This window comes from Lepus europaeus, chromosome 20 (genome assembly GCF_033115175.1).
Source record: "Lepus europaeus isolate LE1 chromosome 20, mLepTim1.pri, whole genome shotgun sequence".
Taxonomy (NCBI): Eukaryota; Metazoa; Chordata; class Mammalia; order Lagomorpha; family Leporidae; genus Lepus; species Lepus europaeus.
Window position 1 is genome coordinate 36,884,134 of NC_084846.1, and position 25,703 is coordinate 36,909,836.

Here is a 25,703-nt window from a genome sequence, read left to right on the forward strand (position 1 = left end):
GAGAGAGCATGATCAAGTGGGGGTAGGTGATTTTGAAGATAGTGGTGATAAGAAGGATATCTGCAGAGCTTAACACAGCCCGGAAGTTGGGAAGGAAGGAGCCATTCTTTCTCCAGCGAGGTAGCAATGACCTTGGTGGAGTTAAGGAAGGTCAGGCGATGTGGGGCTGCTGAACAGAGACGAACACATAAAGCAGGAAGAGCTCAGATTATCTGGGGGCCTGTGGACTATGATCAAGGCTTAGTTGCTTCTATTTTAAATATGATGAGATGTTTCTGGAAACTTTCGATTAGAGAAGTGTTATGATCTGTTTAGTACACTGAAAAGAACATTTGGCCAACATGTAGGGAGCAAAGAATTTTTGTTACTGTGTGTATTATAAGAAATGGCTGCACAAGAATATTGGACTGGCTGCTGTGTCTCGAGGAAGGCACAGGATAATGTCTGTGCGATAATTGGAAGCACATATGTGAGAAATTACAGCTCTCCACTGTTGAGTCTTCGTAAAATCCTTCATGACCACTGCTTTCTTTCCTCATTCCTCCTGTTTTCTTCCCCAGGGCATGACTTTCACACATCATATTTACATGAATTTTTCACTCTTCTCATTTTACAAAAGTTTTGTCCCATATAATACCCATTACCAACCTCATAGTATCAGTAAGTGCCCCAGTATTATCCAGTCATAATGCACAATTTTTATATGCCTGGAAAGAGATAAAAAGTAGCTGTCCTTTTTTTAAAAAAGGCAAATTGCATCCTGTGATTGACTGAGCAGCATTATCATGAGCCACTATAAAACAGGAGATAGCCCAGAGGTGCTTGCAAAAGTAGCAGTGAAACAAAGCAACCTTTAAATTGATTTAGCAAAAACACTTAGTTACCATTTCATGGTAGGCAAAACAATAATAAATCTTAAAAGAGGAATCGTCCTAGGATATTATGGAAAATAAAACTAGCTTAAACTCATTGGTTGCTGTCAGCTCTTGTTTTTATGGTTTTTATATGAATGTTTGTAAGAGAAAATGAGACAACCTGTTTGTGGCTTTTGGCTGAAGTTGGAAGCACGTTTGTCAGGATGTTCGAGTTTGTCTGTTGTCATGGTGCTAACTTTGTATTGCCAAAAATCACATTTTGTTTACTGGACAATAAGGAATACTGTTGGCTCAATCATGTCTTCCCACCCTCAATGTCTGGTAAACATTTTTACCTGGGTGCAGTGATGTGTTGGAGCCGGCATGTACTGGCTCTCTAAAGCCCGTTGTTGGAATCTCTTCCCAACTCCATGGCCAGTGACTAGTGATACCATGTTGGTAACCCAGAGCAACCACACTGTGAGTATTTACACTGCAAACGTCAGCAAATGCTATGAATTGGGGATTGTCTCTCTTCCCCTGGGTCTCAGGAGCCAGTTGCTAAACACTTGTGCAATCACACTACTGCTTGGATGTTCCAGCAGCAGCTCAGCATGTTTCGGCATAAATGCATCATACTCCTTTCTCCCATGGGCTCCCCCTGCTGCCTGCCTGTTACTCGTTGGCAGATTTTTAAACCCCGGGCTCCAATCTCCAGAGGCATCTTTGACCCTTGCCCTTCCCTGTGCCCTCACGTGAGACTCTCTCAAACTGTAAAATTATACTTTCTCCTACCTTGTGTGCTTTATGTCTCAATTGTAGTGTTCTAGCCTTTTTCCTCTTGTAACCTCTAATTGGGTCTTGTGTTAATGTCTCATCTGATCCCCAATCTCTGCCTCTTTCATCCTGTAAACATAGCGGTATCAGCTGGCTTTCCTGAGGGATGGTTTGTATTCTGTTACTTTCCTGCTCAAACTGTCAGTGGCTCCTCTTATCTCCCAAATAAGGTTTGAACTCTGCTCTGCAAAGGTGCTTCAGAAATTTTGTGGAAAACATGGAATGAAAAGATGACTTATTTTGGTGCAAAATATTTTTGAAATCTGCGCTTCATCTTTTCACGATGCCCATTTTCCATGGATGTTCTAAGGCCCCTTGTCCGAGCTCAGCCCTCTTCTCCAGATGATTTCCCATGACCCCTGTTCCCCTTCCTGATCTCACGGATCCCCAAATAGAACATATAGTATTGTCAGAAATGTGTGTCTCAAGGATGAATTTTCCGAAAGGCCTCCCCTCCCCTGTGCCTGGGTAAACTTGCTTTAAAGACATAACTCAAATAATGCCTCCACTAAATCTTTCATAATTTCCCCTCACTCCCTACTCGCCAGGCCAGAACAATCCCTTGGTTTCCTTGCGCTCCCTTGAAAACACTCCACGGCTGTTTGTAGCACTCACCACTGTCCTCCTCCCATTACAATTTATTTAAGTGCATTGTTTCATTTTGAGTGGGAAGCCTCTCTTATTCATCTTTGCCCTGTCCTTGGAGGGAGCACAATGCCTTGCCTGGTAGAGATTTGTCGAAAGAACAAACAAAGGGAAAGGAGGTTTATACTCACACGGAACATCCTTTATCTGCTAGATACGAAGGAAATAAAAGCACAGGAAGTAAAAAGTGACATGGTAGGGATGTTTCTGGAAGTCCCCCAAAAGTTTAACTTCTAAGTGGAACATTTTTTATTTTATGTAATATATTTGAAGAAGATATAGTATGGCAACTGAAATAGAGTAGAAAAATTCCACAGTGTAACAGAAGGCAGTTTGAACAAATGGGTGGAAGTTACAGAACACATTTTCGTTTAATATATATGAAGACTTCCTGAGAGATGGGTGCCGTAATTGTCTATCACAGGAATGCGATTCCTAAAAAGCTACTGAGTGCCTACCACAGACACAATGCAGAGGCATGCCCATCTGTCAGGAGTGTCAGAAATGAGATTCCTGCAGAGAGTGGATGTTCCCTAGGTCTTTTAAGACTCTGTGAGTCCATAATTCTGTGATTGTTTATTGAGTCATCCAGCCTGTTACAGGGTTTTTGAGCGTTCACTGTCATAAACCCAGGTGGGTTGCCATGATCATTGCTATTAGGACTTGCTGTAGAGTGGGAGCATTCCAAGATTTAGGAAGAAAGCATCTGTGAAGGCTACCTCTCCACCACTCTCCCCTCAAAAGTCCTTTCTAAATAGCAGGTCCTCTGCTTTGGGGAAAAAAAATGTACCATCATTAATCTTTGATCAATAAACAAAAGACTAGAAAACTTGCTGTATTATCATTTCCCCTAAGAGCCAAAGGACAGATTTCTCCAGGACTAAATTTCTGCCTGATGAAAACTCTGCCTTAGTTTTATTTCCGTGCACTTGCCCTGAGTCCCAAAGGGCGTGAACCGAGAGAGAGAGAGAGAGGAAAACAGTCTCCCTCTCAGACAGCTTTAATCTGGGCCCTTGTCTGGAGGCCTTCCTCACCCGGAGATACATTTGCAAACTTCATTCAGTTCTGCTCCCTTTTTGGCTAGACGTTTGCACTGGGACCGTGGTCTTCCCTGTTCAACTGCTGATCTGAAGTCAGCCTTGATTTCCACCTCTCCCCTGCTGTGTCTTCTACACACATAGCGACTTCCACAGGAATCTGACTGTTGCCAGGTGTGAGTGAGTGAATAGAAGGGCAGTCTCTCCCTGTGTTCTCAACCCTGTCTTTGCCCTGTTCTTCATGACATTACTCTAACAAGCACCCAACTGCTCCCTCTCTGAGGCCTCAACACCTGCTCTTGGACTTTTTTCCCATCTGGTCCAAAGCATGTTCAGATTTCCCCATCTCTCTTTGCTTGATTTACCTCCCATTTTTCTCTTGTTGGCTGCCAGCCTGCTGAAGGCCTGGTCTTTACTCAATGCCTTGCATATTTCCCACCTTCTGTACACTTGAGGGTGATTTCTGTCCCTGCCACTCCTGGGAAAGTATTCCTGCTAAAGCCACCATTCATCCCCTCTTTGTCCATCCAGTTTTCAGATTTTGTTTCTGTTAGGAGCCATTAAATCTGAAGGTTGTGTGTTCCCCCTTGAAATGCTCAGGCCATTTAACCATGTGATTCTCATTATCATCTAAGTAGTTCCTTCCTTTGGACTTGACTATATACACGTCTATAAATAGCACATTCTGGAAACTTGACTTGAGCATCTTCTCTAGGCCAGGTGCTGAACTGTGGCAGAGGGAGGAGCAGAACCTGCCCACCCCAGGGCACAGAGCAGTAGAGAGAGTGAGGACCGATTGCCCAGGGCATACTCACAGGCTGTGACCCGAGCCATGCAAGAAAACCAGGAAAACACTTCAGAGGGACCTCCTCACCTCCTCTAGTTTGGAGACCTCAGACACCATTCCCAAGAAAGCCGCTGAGGTGCATGTTGAAGGAAGAGTGATTTTCACCAAGGGAAGGGCGTGGGAGGACATTCCAGGTTGAAGGAACAGCTTGTGGTGTATCTAGCAGGCAACGTGTTGTAAGGGAAGGAGCCCAGTTCCAGCTTTGAATGCCGACTTTGCCGCTTGCTAACAGTGTGATGTTTAAAAATAATTGCTTGATGTCTTGGATGAATATTCTGGGGTCTCTAAGGCAATTGTCTTAGTTGCTTATAGAAAAAAAAAGCTCACCTTCCATCTCGTCGGGGCTCATCTGAGGGTGCTGTCATTCCAGCGTGGGATGGGGAGGCTGGCGTGGTGGCTTTGGGCTGTGGTGTTTATGATTTGGCTTTGGGGAATGTGTGATCGCTGAGACTCTTTTCTCTGACGTGAGGATGGCAGCGTGCCCAGGATGAGGCGCGCTGGGCCTCTCAGGATGGGTGGCCCTTGGTTGAGGCGCAGTGCACCAAGTTCCCGGGATATAGCCCAGGCTGGTGCAGAGCATCCAGTGTGAAGAGATCCTGCCGTGTGCAGTCACGCCGGTTTATTATGGAGCCAACAGGCACAGCAGATGCTTGATGAGAGGTCTCGGCGTCTGAAAAGTTCACCACCACACCGCATCCTCTGGGGACAGCCACCCCTGCCACCCTTTTACTAATGCACGTCATGGAGGATTTGTGCCTCTGCCCATATGTGGGGCTTGGCAGCCATCCACTGCCTGATGTGCAGAAGGCCTGTGGAAGCTTGGCCCTTTGAAGCAGCGGGCTGTCGGTGGCTGCTGCGTGTGGCTGGGGTGTGGCTTCCAGATGCTGGATGCTCCACTCTCGAGATTTCCTCACAACCCCTTATGAGTGTTCGTGCCTAATTTCTGCCCTTGGGAGGCCGCTGCTGCAGCTGCAACAGGCAGGCGCCTGCTGGCATTGCTGTTGTGCAAATGGCCAGATTTCACAGGGGCTCTGCTGAGGCTAGGAGCCACAGAGAATGGTGCTAGGAGGGTGTCACCCAGAGTGATGGAAAAGAGAAACCAAAGCCCCTTTTCTGCACCCTGGACTTCAGTTGGGGAAGAGGTGGGCAACTGCAGCTCTGCCCTGCTGGGTCCTGTATAGCCTGCGATTCCGTTTCCAGGTGTGGACTCGGATCTCTCTAGAGATTAGCTATGGGCTACAATATCAATTTTCACTTATTTTTCCTGAATGACATTTGACAAAGAAAGGAGGGTACAGAGAGGGGACATAGTCTACCCAAGATTGCAAAGCTGGGTTTTAACCCAAGTGTGCTATGTTCTTATCTTGCTGCCTCTTCCAGTAGACCTTGACCTGGGGGCTCTCAGGCAGGCACCTCTGCCTCCCTCGGGGCTCTAGAGATGGCCAGGGTGCCCTTGGAGCAAAACTTAAGGAGCACCTGCTCTCAGGTGTCAGTCCTGCACTTATAGGCTGCGGAGAGCCAGCGCCCTCTTAAATGTCAACAGCACTACTTGTTTTCTGGCCCAGTCTTGAGCTGTTCTCCCCTGTGTCCAAGAAAGGCCCTGAGACCCAAAGCAGGCTCTTCTTTTGTTTTGCATTATCCACTGTGCCCAGCATACTGGCTACATTTAGCAGACCCAGGAAGTGAATGGAATGGGATGACTTTGAAGATGCCTCTGTCAGGGACCGGTGCTATGGAGTAGGGGGCTAAGCCTCTGCCTGCCTGCGGTGCTGGAATCCCATATGGGCGTTGTTCAAGTCCCAGCTGCTCCTCTTCCAATCCAGCTCTCTGCTGTGGCCTGGCAAAGCAATGGAGGATGGCCCAAGTCCTTGGGCCCCTAAGCTCCTGGCTTCTGCATTCGGATCTATGTAGCTCCAGTTGTTGCAGCCATCTGGGGAGTGATGGATGGAAGACCTCCTCTCTGTCTCTCCCTCTCTCTGTAACTACCTCTCAAATAATTTTTTTAAAGAGATGTCTGTCTCAGTTAGGGGTACAGATAGGTTGAGATAGGGTCATCAGAAGAGAGATCCTGAGATTTTCTGCCTAAAGAGCTCCTTCCATTTTCTGGAGAATCTTTCTAAGTGTGGATATGAGCTACTGATAGGACTTGTGCTGGGCAAGCCTAGAGTCCTAGGCTAGGAGTGCTATGGGGTTTTGCACTGAGTATTTTGCAGATTAAAAGGCAAGCTTACCTAAATAAATAATAAATAAATAAATAAATAACCACAATGAGAATTGGCCCTTAGAAGTAGCAGGCTGTCAGTGGCTGTCCACCGGCACCTTCAGCCCTGGCTTTGTACCATCTTAGACTTAGTAGGTGGGAAATGCATTCACTGATGTTTGGCCCCAGTTCCTGACATAGAGCTCCTAAAGCCTTTCTGATTGGTTTACTGACTGTTAGGACCACAGCTGTTAAATCTTTTGGTGTTTTGTGGGTGAAAGGAGCAGCTTTTGTTCCCAGCAGGCCCCTCTCTAGGCCCTGGATCACTTCAGGATGGAGTCTGGTTAACAGAGGAGCTGATCATGTAATCAGAAGGTTGGGTCTTCCAGGGAGGGACTGCATCTTTGAATCTGTCACCGAGGGCCAATGAGATGATCAATCATACCTATGTCACGGAGCCTCCCTAAAAACCCAAAAGGCCAGAGTTCAGGGGGCTTCAGGAAAAACACCTGGAGGTTCTTGGAAGGTAAAACTCTGTGCACCTTCCCCTACACCTTGCCCCTTGCATCCCTTCTGTCTGTTCATCTGTGTCCTTTGCAATATTCTTGATAATAAACCAAAAAACCAAATCTGTAAGCAAGCCAGCAATTTAGTGAACCTTAAGGAGGGAGTCGTGGGAAACTAGGAGCACAGGGCATGACCTGGTGCTTGTGGTCGGTGTCTGAAGTGAGGGCAGCCTTGAAGCCCGAGCCCCTTGCTATGGGTCTGACCTCAAGTCCAGAAAGACAATGTCAGAATTGAGCTAAATCAAAGGTACCGGGCTGGGATCCACTGGAAACCTGGTGGCCAGTGGGGACAATCCTCACACATATTGGTGACCAGAAGAAGTGTTCTGTGTGAAGTGAGTGGAAAGAACAGATTAGATTTTTTTCCCATATCTTACAGTGGAGAGTATTTCACTTCTGCTTAAAGTGTACAGTTCTGACATTCTTTTGCACTTGAGGCTATTTTTAAAAACAAAAAATATGCGAAACTAGCTGCAGTGTGTAGGTAAAATGGTATTTTTACAAGGAAGCTTCTCTTGAGGCTCCTTGCCTCCACAGGAGTGGGACTCCAGTGCTTATGCTTCCCGACAAGCACCAGGGCCAGGCCCTTCGCATTGCACAAGGACTTAGTCTGCTGGCCTTACAGTTATTTCACTCTGAGGGTGACAGTGATGAATTGAGCATGCATTTAAGAGAAAAGAGATTGATTTTCTGCCACGCAGTCATTCCCGCACCCCCCACCCCTTATCAACTAGCTTCCCAAAAACCAAATAGTTTGATTTAGGAAGAGTTCGTTACTCGGTGCTCTAACTCTCTGCCACTAGAGGGGGGTAGTGACCAGGCGTCTTTTCTCTGGTGAGCTGTGAGTCTGTGAAGCAGGATCTGACTGGCTCTGCCAAAATCCGGCCCAGAGGAAATGATGAGGAGTTCTCTCTCTCTAGAAGAGTGACATCTCAGCAAATGCCTGCTAGCCATGGTCAGGCGTGCCCTCCGTGGCGTCCATGTTTCATACAGGAGCAAAGATAGTTTGTCTTCCCAGGAAAAGTATTCCTGATTATAGGGAAGGTCGAGTATCCCTAATCTGAACATCCCAAACCCCAAATGCTCCAACACGCAACGCTTTGTAGAGCTGATATGATGCTGCAAGTAGAAAATCCTGCAGTTGACCTCCTGTGATTTGTTGCAATGTAAATGCTGTATGAAAGTACCTTCAGCTATATGAGGTATAGCTGAAACATAAGTGAATTTCATGTTTAGCTTTGGGTCACTTCCCCAAGGTATCTCATCAAGTATGTGTAACAATACTGTAACATCTGCAAACATCTGAAATCCAGAACACCTCTGGTTCCAAGCATTTTCGATAAGGGCTACCCAGATATAATCTCTGGTTTGGCCCTATTCAAGTTATAGCCCCTGGGCATAGAAGACGCAGAGTGGTGCGCATACCTTCCCCAGCTTTGAGACCCAAGAAAACTCAACTACAGCCATGGAGATTATACTTCGCATATATGGCCTGATACACAGCCCCATCCAGGGGGAAACTTTAGATCCCAGAACATGCACAATGGTTGTTTTGGTTACTGTGGAAAGGAAAGCTCTACCAAAAGCAAGTTTGCAGCCCTTCTTTTAAAATTCGTACCCATGGAAAATCATTAAGCATTGTTCCTTTCTAAAGCAGGTCTCTGTGACCTGTCTACGTGATGGCACGGAAATAACCCACAGCTGTAGAGGAGGGTCGGAGGCTAATGACCATTTCAGAACTCATCTGTTGGGCTGGATTTGGCAATGCTGGTGATGTCATTTACCTTCTGGAGAATGTCATGAGGATTTTTAAAAAATCAATGCATTTTGGTATCTGGGTAGAGTCTAAATTAGGTAAAAATGTTGAAAGTGGGGATATGCAGGCAGTGTGTATAAGACAGGGACAGAGGGCAGGAAATCACAAGGAGCTTCACTGTGAATAATTAGCAAAATGGTAGGGTAGAGTTCTTTTCTGGCTAATTTGTCTGTTAGATTCGTGTTCTTGTCAAGGCAGGAGGAGAGCAGGGCACAGGGAGGGAAGGGCCCCAGAAGCAGAAGAGAAATCACAGGGTTGAGCAGGGGCGTTCAGGGAGATAACTGAGGAGCTGTCATGGGCGGGAGCTTGCTGACAACCGTGGGCTCTGGGCGGCGGGTTTGAGAGTTACCGCTGGCCACGATGCAGCCCAGGAGCCCAGAAGGAAGACGCCTCCTGCCCCACAGAGCTGCCAGGCTGCTGTGAAAGGACATGAGCTCCCTGTCCTGCAAGGTCTTCGGGAAGAGGCCGCGTGACTGTTGGTGAGGGACCTTTCGCTTCATCTGTTGCTAGTGAGAGATTGACCACATGACTATCAAGGCTAAGATTCTGAGATTTGGAAAGCCTGTGCCTGTACTTGGACTCCTCCTCTTTCCTGCAAGTTCCTTTCCCTTGTTCTCTAGCCAGGAAAAATTCCACAAATGTCTCAAGATCAACTCATGTGTCTCTGCAGTGAGGTCTGCTCCCACTCGTGCCACATCCAGTGGGGTTAGTCCTGGTATCCCGCTGCTGTGGCTTGCTGCCCGTAGCAACTCCTACATCCTTTGGGAGTCTGGCTTTTACTATCTGTACAGTCTCTTCTTCTAGATGGATGTATCTTTGTTCACTTTTATGCCTTGCCTAGTCCTTGGAATAAGCAGAGCTCTGTGGATTCCTTCTTTTCCCCTAGGAGTGGGCTTAGGGTCTAATTTGGGACATAGGAGGGTGGAATTTGGTAAGGCTGGACTGGAATTAAGTTCTGTCACTCCCCCAGAGAAACAGGCTGGACTCAATTCCCAGTGTTCTTCTGCCCTGTCACCCCAGATCATGTTCATAAAATGGACATGTGAATAGAAATGGCTAGACATGGGAACCCCAATCAGCCACAAAACCAGGAATTTCCCCAACAGTATTTAAGCCAGAGTAGACAGTCACCATGGTGGTGGCCAACTGTGGCCCAAGAAGGATCTGGAGGGAGCCACAGGACCTCCCTGCCACTGGCTCCATCGCTGCCCTGCCCATCCCTTAACAGCTCAATGAAGCACCCTCCATGGAGCAGAATATTAGATCTTTTGGGCTGTTTTTCATGACAAAGCTGTGTTTTCCATACTTGTTCAGTGCTGGATAAGAGTGAATTATGATTAGTAGAGATTCACTCTCCAAATACCTGCATCAGCAGGGGCCAGTCCAGGTTTGGTCAAGCCAGGAGCCAGGATCTTAATCTAGGTCTCCCACTTGGGTGGCATGACCTGATACTACTTGAGGCATCACCACTGTTTCCGAGGGGTTGCGTCATCAAGAAGCTGGAATCAGGAGCTGGAACTGGGTATTGAATTCAGGCACTCCAATGTGGGACACAGGCATCTTAACCAGTGTTTTAACCACTAGGCCAAATGTGTGCTCCTGATGGGACCTTCTTACCTTGGCTGCTATCTCTGCTTGTTTCCTGTGCAACCCTGGTTGGAGGGGTGAGGGCAGAAATTTAAATTTAAATTTTAATTCTGGTGGAATTTAAATTTCTAGTGGAATTTTAAATAGCCTAGTGGTATCTGGCCACACTTCAGACAAAATAGGACCCTGCCTCCCACACCCTCTCCCTCTTCTTTTTCATTGATGCCAGGCAGAGTAGGCCTAAGCAGACTTTCCAGGTATGCAGAGCAGGTAGAGCCTTGTGACCCTAATGTGGTTTTCTGGTTATCTTTCTCCTGCTGTTGAGTTCCGACTGATTCTGTTACTGCTTTTTACAAAAGCTGACCTCAAGCTTAACAAACAGCCTAACCTATGGCCCTTTCTGGTGGCAGAGATGAAAGCCAGAGCTTGGGGTATCTGGCTCCCAGATCAAGCCAGCTACTGTAACTCCTGGCTTACCCCCAGTTCTCCCAAAAGCAGCGCAGAGAGTTCCTGGTGGTTAACACATCTGTCTTTCAGAACTGTGCCTGGGAAGCAGAGGGACTTGCCTGTGTGTGACAGAAGTAGCCCTTGTGCCAGAGAGAGCAGAGGGAAACCACTTGGATGTGCTGTTGCTAGGAAGCATAGCCATGTTTGATGTGTGGATTTTAGCAGTATTGGAGGCTTGCCTTTTTAATAATGTGAAGAACTATAGATTGTTCTTGCAATATTGAAAATGTGCTTTACTGGAAATGTGTCATTAAAGCAGAATTCTCTCATCAAATCTCTTTCTAACAGTAATTAAATTTAAACACACACATTCTCACACTCACACTCACACATGCTTCCCTGAGAGACAGGAGAGGAGTGCAACAAACTGCACATGAGGATGGCAGTGGGCAGGTTGCTGTTGAAGCAACTCAGTTCAGAGGCTTTTGTGCCAGCAGCCACCTTGGCCATGGCCATGTTAAGCAGCAGCCGGGGAGCAGGGGTGGCTAGAATTCAAGTATCTCTTCAACTATCACTGTGCCACTGTCCAACCATGTGGAAGCTGCACAAGGGTTATCAGGTTGTTCCTATCAACTCTTTTGATGATTAGCTGGATATTTACCGAGCTGCATCTGAAAGACGCTGTCTGAGGCTAGAGGAATGGGACACAGCCCTTGTTCCCAACAGGAAAACAGATAATCACGGTTCAAAGATTTGTCTGAGGACATGGGACCTATCAGGATGGCTGATCATTCTTGGTCCTGTTGAGAAAGGACGGGCATCAGATTTGTCAGTGGAAAAGACAAGGGAGTAAATTTGGGGGCAGAAAGAGCAAGATGGGAGGAAGCCCCAAGGTTGATGAGACTTTGACTATGACTCAGTAAAAGAATGAATGGGGAAGAGAGATGAAGTTAGAAAAGTAGGCTGAAGTCTAGGTTGCTTGCAACCTTGAATTTGATGCCAAGAAATTTAAACTTTCTCCATAGGCGCCCAGTCAGAGGAGTGAACTTGATCCTCATCTGACTACACCCCTGCATCCCTCTAGGAAGATGGGAATGTTCCAGATGTTAACGGGGCTGCATGCTTGGCACTGACATCCAGCAAAACTTTCTGTGATGATGGTGATGTTCTTAATCAAGACTACCCAATATGGTGGCCATGAACACCTGGGCTGAATTTGTGATATTACTTAACTGTAGTTAATGTAAATGCCAGTTTAAATAGCCACATGTGGCTAGTGGCTACTGTCTTAGGTCATTGCAAGAGACAGTGGTTGTAGCTTGATGGGAAGGGGAAAAGGGTACTGAAGGCTGTCCTGTGGACGAATGTGATCAATTGGATTTCAAGGAGAGAAATGACTGCAGGTTGTTTCTTATGCTACTACTGTGTAAGGTGCTGTGAGGAAGGGATGAAAACCTGCTTTCAAAGAGTCATTGAACCACAACACACAAATAAAACCATTAGAGAAGTGAAGCAGTTGGTGTGTGACAAAGTGCTGCACAGAAGGACATGGGCACACTGGGACCCTGCAGTAACTATGGGCATCACCTTTAGTCCTGTGGCACCAAGAAGCTGCCTGAACCACACACAGAGCAAGAGTCCTGCCTACACTGCTTATGTCCAGGGAAGGTGTCAGGACTAGAGGAGATAAACCAGAAAACCACTTATAGATATACTAAATAAAAGCTCTTGGGACAAAAAGTATATTTAAAGGCATTGTACAAGACTGAACCCTTTGCCATCTTGTTAATCCCAGTATAGTGGAAACCCAAAGAGTATGCAGATGCTCTGTGCCTGTAGAGTTACCCTAGAACAGCTCAGTATAATGCAATGCAATTTCTCAGAGCAATGGGCAGCTGCATTTTTTTGACGAACTCAGCATCATATAGAACATACTGGTTGCAAAAAATTAGGCACTGTGAAACCAGGGATATTAATGCCTTAAATCTTGGTAACTACTAGTAAGTGATAAGATTCTGCGACTTATTCCATAAAATGAATATAAATATATAAGATGTATCTCATACCAAATTATTCAGTGTGCTAAACACAAACTGAATAGTTGCATAAAATAGTTTTGCCCTCCCTGAAATTTGCAGTGCATTTGAAGATTTTGATTTTTCTTTTAATAAATTCATTTGTAATCAGCAGAGGCATGTGTAATTATTCCATTATCTATTCCATCCATCTCAATGTCAAGTTGATAGCATCAAAACTCCAATGAGGTGGAAGTGTGAAGACAACACAGAGCGAATTGAATCCAAGTCTGAGTCAGGAGGCCACTAATACACAGATTGGAAAGGTTTCAGCAGCAGGATTATTTAATAACAAAGATCTACAGAGGGATGCTTTAACTTTCTCCCATTCTTTATTCTGTGTTTGCCATCATAGTTCCTAAATTCTGATTCTAATGTTCATATTTTCCAAGCTATTCTTTTCTTTTAAAAATAAACTGCAATGTTTATCATTTTAGACAAATGATATGTGTTTATTTCAGGAAATACAGATCAGAAGAAGATAGAGAGGACCATGATTCCACCCCACAGAGCTGAACATTGTGACTGTTTGGGCATATCTGTTTTCAGTTAGTTTTATTCTCTATGTGCGATTACACAATACTGAAATGTTTTTTGTTATCCTGCTTTTTTTTTTCCTGTTAATCTCTCTTGAACATTTTAAAATATATTTCCAGAACATCACTGTAATGACTATAGAGCATTTTTTTGTGTAGACACCACTGAAGTATATTTAACCAACCATCCATTGTAGGTAATTTACATTATCTCCCTTCACCATTTTAAATAGTGATGAAAATCCAATTTTTGATGCCTTTGTATGCCTTCATTACTATTTCCTTACATAGAAAATTTTCCTTTCTGAGGATAAGAACTTTTCTCTGGGATATTCATAAATATTGCCAAGTTTTTATATAGAAAGATTTTCTAATGTAGTTCAAATGAATATGGGTTTGGAGATCAGAGGAAACTGAGTTGTAGTTCTGGTTTTGAGATCTGAATCTTTTATCAGCCATTTGGCCTTGAACAAGGTTTTTAATATCTCCAAGATTTAAATTCCCTGTCTGTAAATGGGGTAGTAATAATAACTGTATCCCACTGACATCTTATGTTAACGTATATGAATTGCATTTCATTACTACAATGAAATACCTAAGACAAACAACTTTTGAAGGAAGGAGGTCTATTTTCTTTCAGTTTGGAGGTTCACAGTTTAAGATCAGGCAGGCCTGCCTTCTGACACCATACTTAGTTTAAGATTTCATTCTGTTAGTACTATTAACATAAGACTTTGGTGACAAGACTTTTAACACGTAGGCCTTTAGGGGACATTCAACATACAAACTAATATCAGAACCATAGCAACAGGAGACAATCTATATGAAAATGTTTGAATATCATGTTCCATGTAAGAGCTGAAAATTTTACAATTCTGCCAACTGAGTATGGGGATATTTACTTCTCCATTCTCCTCATAAACTCTGGGAATTATTTTGTGTAAAAATCATCATCAGTTTGATGAGTGAAAAACAATTATCTTAGACTTTTAACTTCTGTGACAAAACACATCTTTCAGGCCTTTAAAATATGTAATATATGTCAAGTTCAGGATTGGCTTTGACAGTTCTTCCCTCTGCTGTTGTTTCTCATGAGTGCCAAGTCATAGAAAAAAATTCGTCTTTTTTAGGTGCAAAATGTAGGCATTTTTTTTTTATTGTGTTTGTGGGGACAATGGGTCCTATTGGTGAGGTAGAATATATGTATGCAATGATTATTAGATGTGTGAATAAAACATTTTCTCTCAGTCATCACAATGAATTGATTTAGCTGTCCATAATTTAAGTTGCATAGGTAGCTTCCTAAGATGAAAAATAGGAATCGAGAAAAGAAGGGAAAACAGTCATGAGCAATCCTTCCATCCCAACCAGTTCCCTTTTATTTATTTATTGTCCATGTCATTTTTCAGAATTACAGTAGTGGTTCTTTCAAATTGGAGGACACATTTTCTCATGGTGAGACTAGCAGCCTTTTTCCTTGTGCATATGGCCTTTTTACCAGGCCCATTAGATGCCATTCCATCCATATCAAGTCATGGGAGCTGTGTACAAGAGAAAGAGACCACACCTCAGTGGGCCAGAAAAGAGGGTGGGGGACAAGTTGACTGGGGAATTGAAATGAGAATAGAATTAGAGATTAGAGCTGGGACAGCCAAAAATGTTGCTGTGAAGTCTTGCATAAATATGATGGGTGTGGATTAGTCTGAAATGAAAATTGCGACAACAAAAGAAATGACATTGGTATGGGTTTATACATGGACATTTAGAGGACGTTTTAAGGATAAGCTTTCTTTGGCTTTCCTCTGTGAGTCCAGAGGCTTTACTCAATGTAAAAGCAGCACTGAGTGTCTGGTGTTTGAATGTGCTTGCTAGTGACCATGGTTTTATAGGATTTCTGCAATGAAACTGCAAGGAGATATTAAGAAATAAAGATTAAATTATTATAGAGAGGAAAGAAATTGCTTTTTCTGGACTGCTTATTGTGTCTGCTGTATCACTTTTTTTTTTTTTAAGATTTACTTATTTATTTGAAAAGCAGAGTCACAGAAAGAAGAAACATGGGGGTGGGAGAGGGAGTGAGGGAGGGAGAGAGATACAGTACAGTATCACTTAGGAAGTAATCTCACAGTTGGGTCTACATTTTGGTGCAGAGGATTAAGCCACTGCTGTGAAGCCTGCATCTTGTATTGAAGTGCCACTGCTCCACTTCCAATCCAGCTTCCTGCTAATGTGCCTGGAAGACAGCAGATGATGGCTTAAGTACTTGGGCCCCTGCCACTCATATAAAAAACCTGGATAGAGTTCTTGACTGCTAGTTTTGGCCTAGCTCAGCCCTGACTGTTGGAGCCATTTGGGGAGTGAGCTAGTGAATAGAAGATTCACTTTCTCTCTCTCTCACTCTCTCTCTCTCTCTTTCTCTTTTTCTCTGTCTCTGTCTCTCCCTCCCCCTTTCTCCTCCTCCTCCCCTCCCTCTCTCCTTCTTTTCATCTTTCTCCCTCTCTTTGTCACATTCTCTTTTTTTTTTTTATTTTTATTTTTTTATTTTTTTGACAGAATGGACAGTGAGAGAGAGAGACAGAGAGAAAGGTCTTCCTTTTGCCGTTGGTTCACCCTCCAATGGCCGCCGCGGTAGCGCGCTGCGGCCGGCGCACTGCGCTGTTCTGATGGCAGGAGCCAGGTGCTTCTCCTGGTCTCCCATGGGGTGCAGGACCCAAGCACTTGGGCCATCCTCCACTGCACTCCCTAGCCACAGCAGAGAGCTGGCCTGGAAGAGGGGCAACCGGGACAGGATCGGTGCCCCGACCGGGACTAGAAGCCGGTGTGCTGGCGCCGCAAGGCGGAGGATTAGCCTAGTAAGCCACGGCGCCGGCTTGTCACATTCTCTTTTAATTAATTAATTACAAAATAGTCTCTTGGCCAGTGAAATGCAGGAGTATCTTCAGGTATCAGATCTGTTCCCCCTTTGCCTCTATTGTTTTAGTTGCCTGTATGTGAGTGTTTGAGTGAAGGGCTATGATAACTTTGTGAGTACACTGTGAGTCTGTGGATCCTTGAATAGAGTTTCTCCCATTCAATTCCTGTTCAGAGCCAGTTATATGCTAATTTCTACCTACAGCTTTCTGACTACTCTGTAATCAGGTGGACACAGACTCCTCATGCCAGCAGATGTTGACATTGCATGGCTACCTCCCGATCACTTTTCAAAGTCATTGGTGCTACTTATAATCTTGAATATTCTTTTTTCAGTCTTCAGTCTTGAATTAGATTCCCCAAGGAAGGAGATTTGCTGGATAAGATGTGAAAAATATAAGAGCAATTTAATTTTATTAATCCCCGGGACATAAATGTTAACTCATAATTGTTAGGCAGTAAATTTACCTCAAGATGAAGGGGAGGATTATAGTCTAGTGCAATTGAAAGAACACTATTCTCAAAGTCAGGAGATGTAATATAATTTGCTCTTTTGCCATTTACAAAGGCAACCGTGGGTTCTTCTATTCATTTGTAAAATGATCCTTTTCTTTATAGAACAGAGACTACACTATGCTTGTTTACTATTCAGCAACAGGTTGCTTGTGAAAACATGTTGTAATTGTAATACATCAACATAAAGTCCTTATTATACCTTTGTCTTCAACATGTTTGAATATTGCTTAGCTTCAGTTTAAACATATTTCAGGTCAGTTTGTGTCCTTGCCAATCATTTCCATATTTGATCTTAAGCTACAGATATCTTGGCTCAGTCTTGTTTATCTTTCAGTCTAATTATGGACCTAAAATGTTTGTTTGAGATGTGTTATGCTACATACTAAGGAATGGAGTTTCAGTATTCCTGAAGACCAGGATTTTAAGATATTTTAAAGCTAATTCATTTATACTCTCTCAGAAAGCCATAGGGTCTTGTGCTTCCATCAAATTGGTAGTTATTTTTGGTTATATTGCAGTAGAAGCTATCATTTTTATATTGGTGCTTTTCACAAAGTGGCACCCTTACCTTGGCTATATTCTAAAGGCTGCCTTTCCAGTAGGGTGATCATCAGGACATGTGGTGATTTACGTCCAAGTTAATGAAAATTAAACCAGAGATCTGGTTTTTCCTTTGCACTAGCCACATGCCAAGTGGCCAGATGTGGGTAGTGGCTCCTGCTTTGACAGCGAGGGTTACAGAACGTTTCTGTCACTGCAGCAGGCTCTGTTGGACAGCTCTGGTCTAGAAGAAAGGATATCTAATGTCACATTGGTCACACTTACATTTCACACAGAACTTTTATGTCATTTCTTTGATTCCCAACCTAAAATAGCTACCTTTAGCAACCAGTCAGGGCTCCCCATCTTCCCACCAACACTTTCTTCAAGTTGTATCCAAGGTGTTTGATGATTTAATATTTTTAAATGTTCTTTTCTCTCTACTGGGTCTCATAGGTCGTGTGTGACAGACATGTGTGAATGTCCAGTCCATAAGAACTGTTATTGTGAGTCGTTTCTGGCGTATACCCGGGCCTGCCAGAGAGAAGGCATCAAAGTCCACTGGGAGCCTCAGCAGCACTGTGCAGGTAAGCAAGTCCTGGGGAATCCAGCCATCAGGAGTTTACTACACTGCCCAAGATGGCCAGCCGGAGACATGTAGATGCTGACAGGACCGGCCACATTCCCACTTGACCAAAGGGAACTCCCATTTTTGGCCCAACTGGATTGCAACTTGATAAAACACAGGGGCTTCCTACTGGACAGGGAAGACAGCATTTCAGAGAAGTGCTTTGTGACAAGCACATCTGAACAATTTAAAGATTTCCACTGTTTCAAAACCCTTTCAACCTCATGTTACCAGCTGGATGTACTTAGACAGTCATAACTATGGCTTAGGTTATGTGTAGCACAAAGATTCAGGACAATTACAGTCATTTAAGGTCTTCAGGATAAACATGATGGCTTGGTTTTTCTTTTAGAAATTATTGCACAAATCCTAGCAGAATGTTCTTTTTCCTTCAAGAGATAAATTTCTGTAATAGAAGTTATTAGCTCTTTGTCCTCAGATAAGTTAATTAATTTATTTGATATTCGTAGAACAGATTCTTTTGTTCATCCAAGAAATATTTATTACAAAGTCGCTAAAGACTGGGCTTGTGCTAGGCACGGTGGGTGCTTCGATGGCTGTAAGAAGTGAGGCCATTGTGATTGAGGCATTGGTCAATCTGAGAAGGATTGCAAGGAGTCAGGACAAGCATTCTGTGCAGAATAAACATGTTTAATAGCCATAAGACAGAAAAAATAGCATGCATTTACATTGGAAGGGCACCTATTTGGCTTAAGCCTGGTGGGCAAAGAAAGAGGGACACAAGATGTGGGTGGGTTAGGAGCAGAAGCTGTATCATACAAGGCTTTTCAGGTCTCAGAGAGGAAGCTAGCTTCTATTCCAAGACAAGTAGAAGCCACTGTTGGATTTTAAGCAAGTCACTTTCTGCTTCTCAAAAATGACCTTGGCTACCACAGAGAAGGTAGAGTGGAAGGGGACAAGATGGAAAGCAGGTGACTGGGAAAGAGGCTACTGCAGTGATCCTGTGAAAAACTGGTGGAGGCTTGGAGTAAGAGGGTGAAAATTCATGTGTTGAGAAGGGAAGACATTAGATGCCTATTTTGGAATTTTGCAACATTACTGACCATGAAGAGTTATAAGCATTTGTGGTATGGATATGAAGCATCTGTTCATATTTGAAAGTGCATGTTTGTCACATAGTTCAGGTTTGCCAAGAATTGCCCGAAATGAGGAAGCTGGGGTTTCCAGTGTGCTACACAATTCCTAAAACACTCAGGTCAGCTCTTAGAAAAGAAGGGGGTTTGTGTCATTACTGGCTCCAAAATGTCTGCATTAGTGGAGGATAGGTGTGGTCATCTAGGTAAAAGAAAGGTCGAGAAGAATTGTCCTCAAGCTGTGTTTATAGTGAATAGAAATTGTGTTCTCTTAGGTCAGCAAGTCTCAAGCTGGCTGGACATTAGTGTCAGCTTAAAAACCAAACCCAGAAACTATACTTGGTCCCAATGCCCAGATATCATTTCACATGGCCTGCTGTGGCTTTCAGATCTTCCTAGGTGATTCTGGCCAGAAGCCAGAGTCAAAACCTTTGAGTTAGTGTGTGTGTTTACTCAGGTGGACTTGGAGGAGTAGGAGGAGGGGCCTTTGGGGCTTGCCTAGGTCCTCAGTTTCTCCTTGGTGCTGTCACTTGTCTGTGTCTTTGGAAAGTGCCGAAGCTCTCCGAGTTCCCTCTGACTTCCCAATTGTATTTACTCTCTCCTCTGCAAAGTCAAATGTAATATCAAAATCACTTTCCACAACAAAAGTAACTCTCCATTAGTCTTGCCTTTCTCAAAGGAGTATTGATTTGGTCAAGACAATTCACAATAAAATGTGGCTGCGACTGCCAAGAGCTGAGGCAAATGGCTGACCCACGACCTTGTGCGTCAGTGCTGGGTAGAACACAGTGGGGAGGAGGCAGTGATGCTTTTGAGGTACTGGGTCTTGCCAGCTCCCTTTGTTTATTTCGAGTCTGTCCCTTGAGTCTCCCAGAAAATAAGTCAAGTGAATAGAGTCAAGCCCCAGTCCATCCATCCTGGGGTAATGGAGGGCTCCACAGAATTCTGTTCACTTTATTAGCTATGGTGCTACTCTGGTTAGGACTGGGTTAGATATAAGGTATGTGAACCTTCTCTTCCTGGCCCAGAGCTATACTTAGCACCATTTCGGTGCACACATTGCATTTGAGGACCACAGATTTTGCGTCAGCATCCTCATTTCAGGAACCGAATCTCTGAAGCTAAAATTACTTTTCTAATGGAAATGGAATAATGCTCCTGAATGGTACCATTTACCTCTCAAAATTAGTGGAGCCATCTGGGTGATGTATAACTCCATCAAGGTGCAGTTGGGGAGGAATGTTTTATACACACATGCATACACACACACACACACACACTCACTCACTCTTTATGGACTTGCACAGACTGATGGTACGGGGAAAAATACATTTACAGACATAAATAGCATCTCCCAGGAGATTCATCTCAGATTCATCTAGAATATTGTAGACTACAAGAATACTTTTTTCTTGTTTGTAACTCCAGGGTCCTTTGACTCTCAACAGCACTTAAGGCCACTTAAGCAAGACAGAGAAGAAGAAATTTCCAGAGTACAAAGCCTAGAAATTGAACAAATAAAAAGCCAGCCAGGCAAGGATGTCTGAATGAAAAATGACATTTTAAAGGCTAGCCTGCGCTTTAACTGTCATGACTACCAACACAGTATATGCCCACTAACTGTCAGGAAGGGCTAATGGAACTCTAATTTAGCATGGGAATTACTAACTAAAATATAGTATGGTAAGGACTATAGTGAAGGTACATAAAATTTTAATAATAGCCATTTATATTACTATTTACTATTTGCTAAGTACCTCCTTTTCCCCAAGGCCTATACTAGCATTTTCTACTATATTTTGTTTTATTTAGTGCCCATAATAATCTGTATGGCAACATTCTATTACCTACATTTTACTTATAAGGACATTGCAGCTTAGAATGGTTAAGTCATTTGCTGAAGATCACACAGCTAGAGGATGCTGGGAGCTGAACCTAGGTCAATTTTCATTACAGCCCCTATTCTTTTTAAGTTCTTTATGTGCTTATATAAGTATCAACTATGCCATCCAAATATTTACCTGGACCTTCATTAGCCTTAGTGGCTTTCCAATTTCTGTGCATTCGTCCCATATCACTGGTAGTTGTCATTTGGCACCTTCTGACTCTACGTTTGTTTTGATCTTGTGTCCTGTGTCTCACTTTGCCATCCTTAGCAGATTTTCTGCCACCTGCCTGTAAGCGGCACTAATCGTCACTGCGCATTCAGTAATACATTTTATAAATGTAAAAAGTGCTGGCCAAGCGGGTGTGCATGTTTTTCTGCAGCTTAATGGACAGCCTTCTGGGCCATGTAAGCAGATCACCCGCTCCCTGTTCGACTCACAAACCTCAGGTGATTCTGGTGCCTTTGTGCAGCAGCTCTGCCGTGATTATATACGCTGAGCTGTTTGGTGGCTCACTGAATGCTTCCTGCAAAAGTTCCGGAGATGAGGTCGGGTGCAGTGACCTTCAGCACTCAGGAGAGGGTCACAGACACGGCTGACTTTCAGGCAGGTCAGAGCCATGGTTACTGAGTGTATTGATAAAGTGAGCACATACACCTTTATGGGTCACCTATAGCTGTTTGATTGCCCCTTGAGAATAAATGCATGCTAACATAAGTCACTTTCGCAACTTCCCAATTTAAAACAAAATCTCTGTTTTCATTTATTCGAAAGACAGAGATACAGAGACAGACAGAGATCTTCCATCTGCTGGCTCACTCTCCAAAATGCCTACAAAAGCCAGGGTTGGGCCATACTGCAACCAAGAGCCCAGAACTTGGTCTGGCTGTCCCACATGGTAGCAGGGTCCTAAGTGTCTGAGCCATCACATGGGGTGCACATTAGAAGGAAGCAGAAATCAGAAGCAGAGCTGGGACTCAAACCCTGAGCGTTCTGACATGGGGTGTGGGCTTCTCAAGGGTGTCTTAACCTCCATGCCAGATGCTCACCCTCCTGTTTTTATTAAATTGTTTATAAACAAGGGAATACTTTGTAAAAATCTAATTAAATCACACTTATGTTATTTATTTATTTATTTATTATTTATTTTTTGACAGGCAGAGTTAGACAGTGAGAGAGAGAGAGAGACAGAGAAAAAGGTCTTCCTTTTGTTGGCTCACCCCCCAAATGGCTGCTATGGCTGGTGTGCTGTGCTGTTCTGAAGCCAGGAGCCAGGTGCTTCCTCCTGGTCTCCCTTGCAGGTGCAGGGCCCAAGCACTTGGGCCATCCTCCACTGCCTTCCCGGGCCACAGCAGAGAGCTGGACTGGAAGAGGAACAACCAGGACAGAATCCGGCACCCGACCAGGACTAGAACCCGGGGTGCCGGTGCCGCAGGTGGAGGATTAGCCAAGTGAACCGCGGCACCGGCCCACATTTTTGTTTTAAAGTCCTCTCTTCTTGTATAAGTTTGGAAAACAATTGAGTTCACACAGAGTACAAGAGGACTGAAATCAGTATTAATTTTCCAGGATCATATAAAAGTTGTGCCAAATCAAGGGAAATCTTATGATGGAGGTGGGCAGTTGGGGTGCCAGTTAGGACAGTCGCATCCCCTACTGGAGTGCATCAGTGAGTCCTGCTTCCACTCTGAATTTCACTTACGCTGATGCACACCCTGGGAGGTAGCAGGTGATATAGCTCAAGTGGTTGGATCTCTGCCACCCATGAGGGTAACATTGGTTGGGTTACCAGCTCCCATCTCAGGGACTCAGCCCTAGCCATTATGAACATTCAGAGGTCTTTCTCTTCTGTCGGTCTCTCTGTTCCTCTGCCTCTAAAATCAATAACTAAATTCATGTATTACAAAACATCTTGTGATAGCGCTCCACACTTTAAAATTCTTTCGAGACTTCCCAAGATTGCGGGGTCATTTTTGTTCTTTGGTTCCTGCCTTCTTCTGTACCTTGGTCTCTAATCACTGCTCCTCCTCGAATTCTGTGCTTCTTCCCAGCTCCCAAGCCAAGAATCCTCCATTCCCTGGTGAAATCGCTGTCCCTGCCATTGCCCACATACCCACCTTTTCCCTGTCGTTCTCTGCCTGGGAAGCTCTTCCTGCCATTGTCAGTCTGCCAGGTTTATACTCACCTTTTAAGACTTGAGAACTCATTGTCTACTTTAGAACATCTTCATTTTATTAAGAATCTGTTTGCATGTCAGCTTCACTTATTTTATTGGAAGCCCAGTCTCCTATAACAGGAGATCAAAGCCACTGTCTGATTAACATTTTATTCCTTCAACTTAAAAGAGTATCTGGCCTACAGTAGATATTCAGTAGGTATTTACTGATTTAATTGGAGTTGAAATGGAGATGGTATTTATAGGATGAAGAACAATGACAGGGAGATTTGTTTTCCCAGAAGTACTTTATTTTCTACAATTCAGTTTTTGCCTACAGAATGTGAGGGACAAATCAGTGCTCAGTGGACAAAAAGGTCAGATGTCACAGAAGTTAATGTCAGCACTAGAAGAAGCAATTGAGGAACCAAGAAAGGAGAGACAAGAGAGTTTGTGTTTTAATAGAGCCAGGGGCAAAGAAAGAACACAGCAGAAAAGAGGGAATTCTGTTTGGGAATTTTCCTACTAGAAGGGATCCTGGCAAGACTTGAAGATGGAGTAAAGCATCTGGAGGGTGAGGTGAGTTGAAAGAGGCATTCTGGAAGCAACAGGGTGGAAAATGAAGCCGAGACCAGCCAAATGGGATTCACACTGGGAAATGAAATGATGGATTGCATGTCATTAAGATGAAATCATCATCCTATAGGCATTTATTGAGCTGTTCCTCTGTGCTTGGCCCTGTGCCAGAACTTTGGATCATGGAAGATAAGAACCCCGCCTGCAGGAGCCTAGGTCTCAGAGGTTCATTCTCTTTGACTGGGAGTGCTTGCCATGGTGACCCCCAGAACTTGAAGTCTATAGCTATGCAGGTTCCATTGCAGGTGCAGAGCAACAGTCTTTAGGGATGGGGCTGAGGAGTTCATGTGTTTTAAAACATCTTAGGGCACTCATGAGTGCCTCTGAATAGGAACTGCAGTTGGGGGATTGCACAGAAACAGATAACTGCAACTTGAAAATGCCGTGGGATACAGAGGAAGGGAGGGCATCCTGGGCACACCCAGGAAGTCCCTTGAAGGATGTGGTATTTGAGTTAGGATACAGGGGGAGGTAAAGGGTGGGTGGGAAAGGGGAAGGGAAAGGGAAAAGAAGCTGGAAGACAAGGAACACAATGCCAGAAGTATCCAGGAGGGCTTGTGAATATGTAGTGCCAGGCAGTAGACAGAGAAGAGAGGGAATTCTCAAGGAGGCAGCCCAGAGCCAGGATTGCCCGGTGTCATAAGTTAAACTGGATGAAAAGAACAAATATTTTACATAGTGGTCTTGAGCGAATGGGAGTTTCCAGTATGCCAGTGGACCAATCTGATCATTAATAGGAACTTTAGAGGGAATCACTTTGGGAACGAAGTGGACGAGGAGGACCGAATTCAGGGCTCATGAATTAAGGAAGAATGGGGGTAAGATGACTAAGTTTTTCTAGGAGGTTAAGTCTGATAGCTTAGGGATTTTTTGCTTTTGTGCAACAGAGAGAGAGAGAGAGAGAGAGAGAGAGAGAGAGAGAGAGAGAAGATTAATGTGCAAGTAAAAGAGCAAATAATAGAATAAGTTCTTAGAGGAGTTGTGGCAGAAAGTAGGAAGGGCAAATCAAGAATGGGTGCAAGTGAGGAGGAGGGTGAGTTAAAGATGCTTGCTCAGATGACCCAAACCCAACACTGGAGGAATGCTGTGCTCTAGAGTTGGGGAAGAGCTTCAGTAGGGTTTGAGGTACAAAATGACAGGAAATAGCAGTTTACATTGTGTAATTTGTTAACATCGGTTGCCCTGTTTTCTACAAAGGAATGAGTCTCTACAATGACTGAAGCATGAATGTGAGAGCTACTTATAGGACCAAGCCCCAATCCTTATGGCCCATTAGAATGAATGGTGTGGGACAGAGGGAAGGGAGAATACTTATATTTTAGTATTATATATCCTAGTGCCACCTTTAGAAGTTCTATTTTACTTGGTTTGGAATAGAGTTGGGGCATCCAAAAGCTCCCCAGTGGTTCTAATACCAAGTGTCACCACTGTTGGTCTACAGAAGCATAACAACACATGGGTACAATTATTAGCTATGAATATGATACTCAGCTAATAAGTTTGCAAATTATTAGGCATGTGCAATGTCTAACGTGTTCTGTTAGTCACTCAAAAGAGAAGAACTTTGAAGGGATCAGTGGAAAGCCATGAGATTATCAGAGAATCATCAGTTGAGAAGTTTAAAGCTAGAGTTAAGTTGGTCCACCTACACCCTCACCCATTTATCCATCCATTCAATCACCCAGTAGTCCTCTGAGAATCTACTGCATGTTAAACACTATGTCCCTACTGACAGAAAAGAAACAGAATGTGGTCTAGATTTATTTTAGTCTGGGATGGTGGAGAGAAAGAATGAAACCAACGATACCATTTCATGTTTTAATGCAGTGATGGAGGCAGACGGCAGGTGTTCTGAATTTCCAGAAACCTCCCATCCATCCAGGAGGGGTGG

General features: G+C 44.0%; 1 protein-coding gene across 1 annotated transcript in view; it reads left to right on the top strand.

Moving 5' to 3' along the window:
• Positions 1-25,703, top strand: part of BMPER (BMP binding endothelial regulator) — a 274,664-nt gene that overhangs the window by 243,367 nt on the left and 5,594 nt on the right. The window contains exon 14 of the mRNA XM_062178263.1: positions 17,870-18,000. Within this exon, the coding sequence (XP_062034247.1) occupies positions 17,870-18,000 (131 nt within the window). The remainder of the gene's footprint in view (positions 1-17,869; positions 18,001-25,703) is intronic.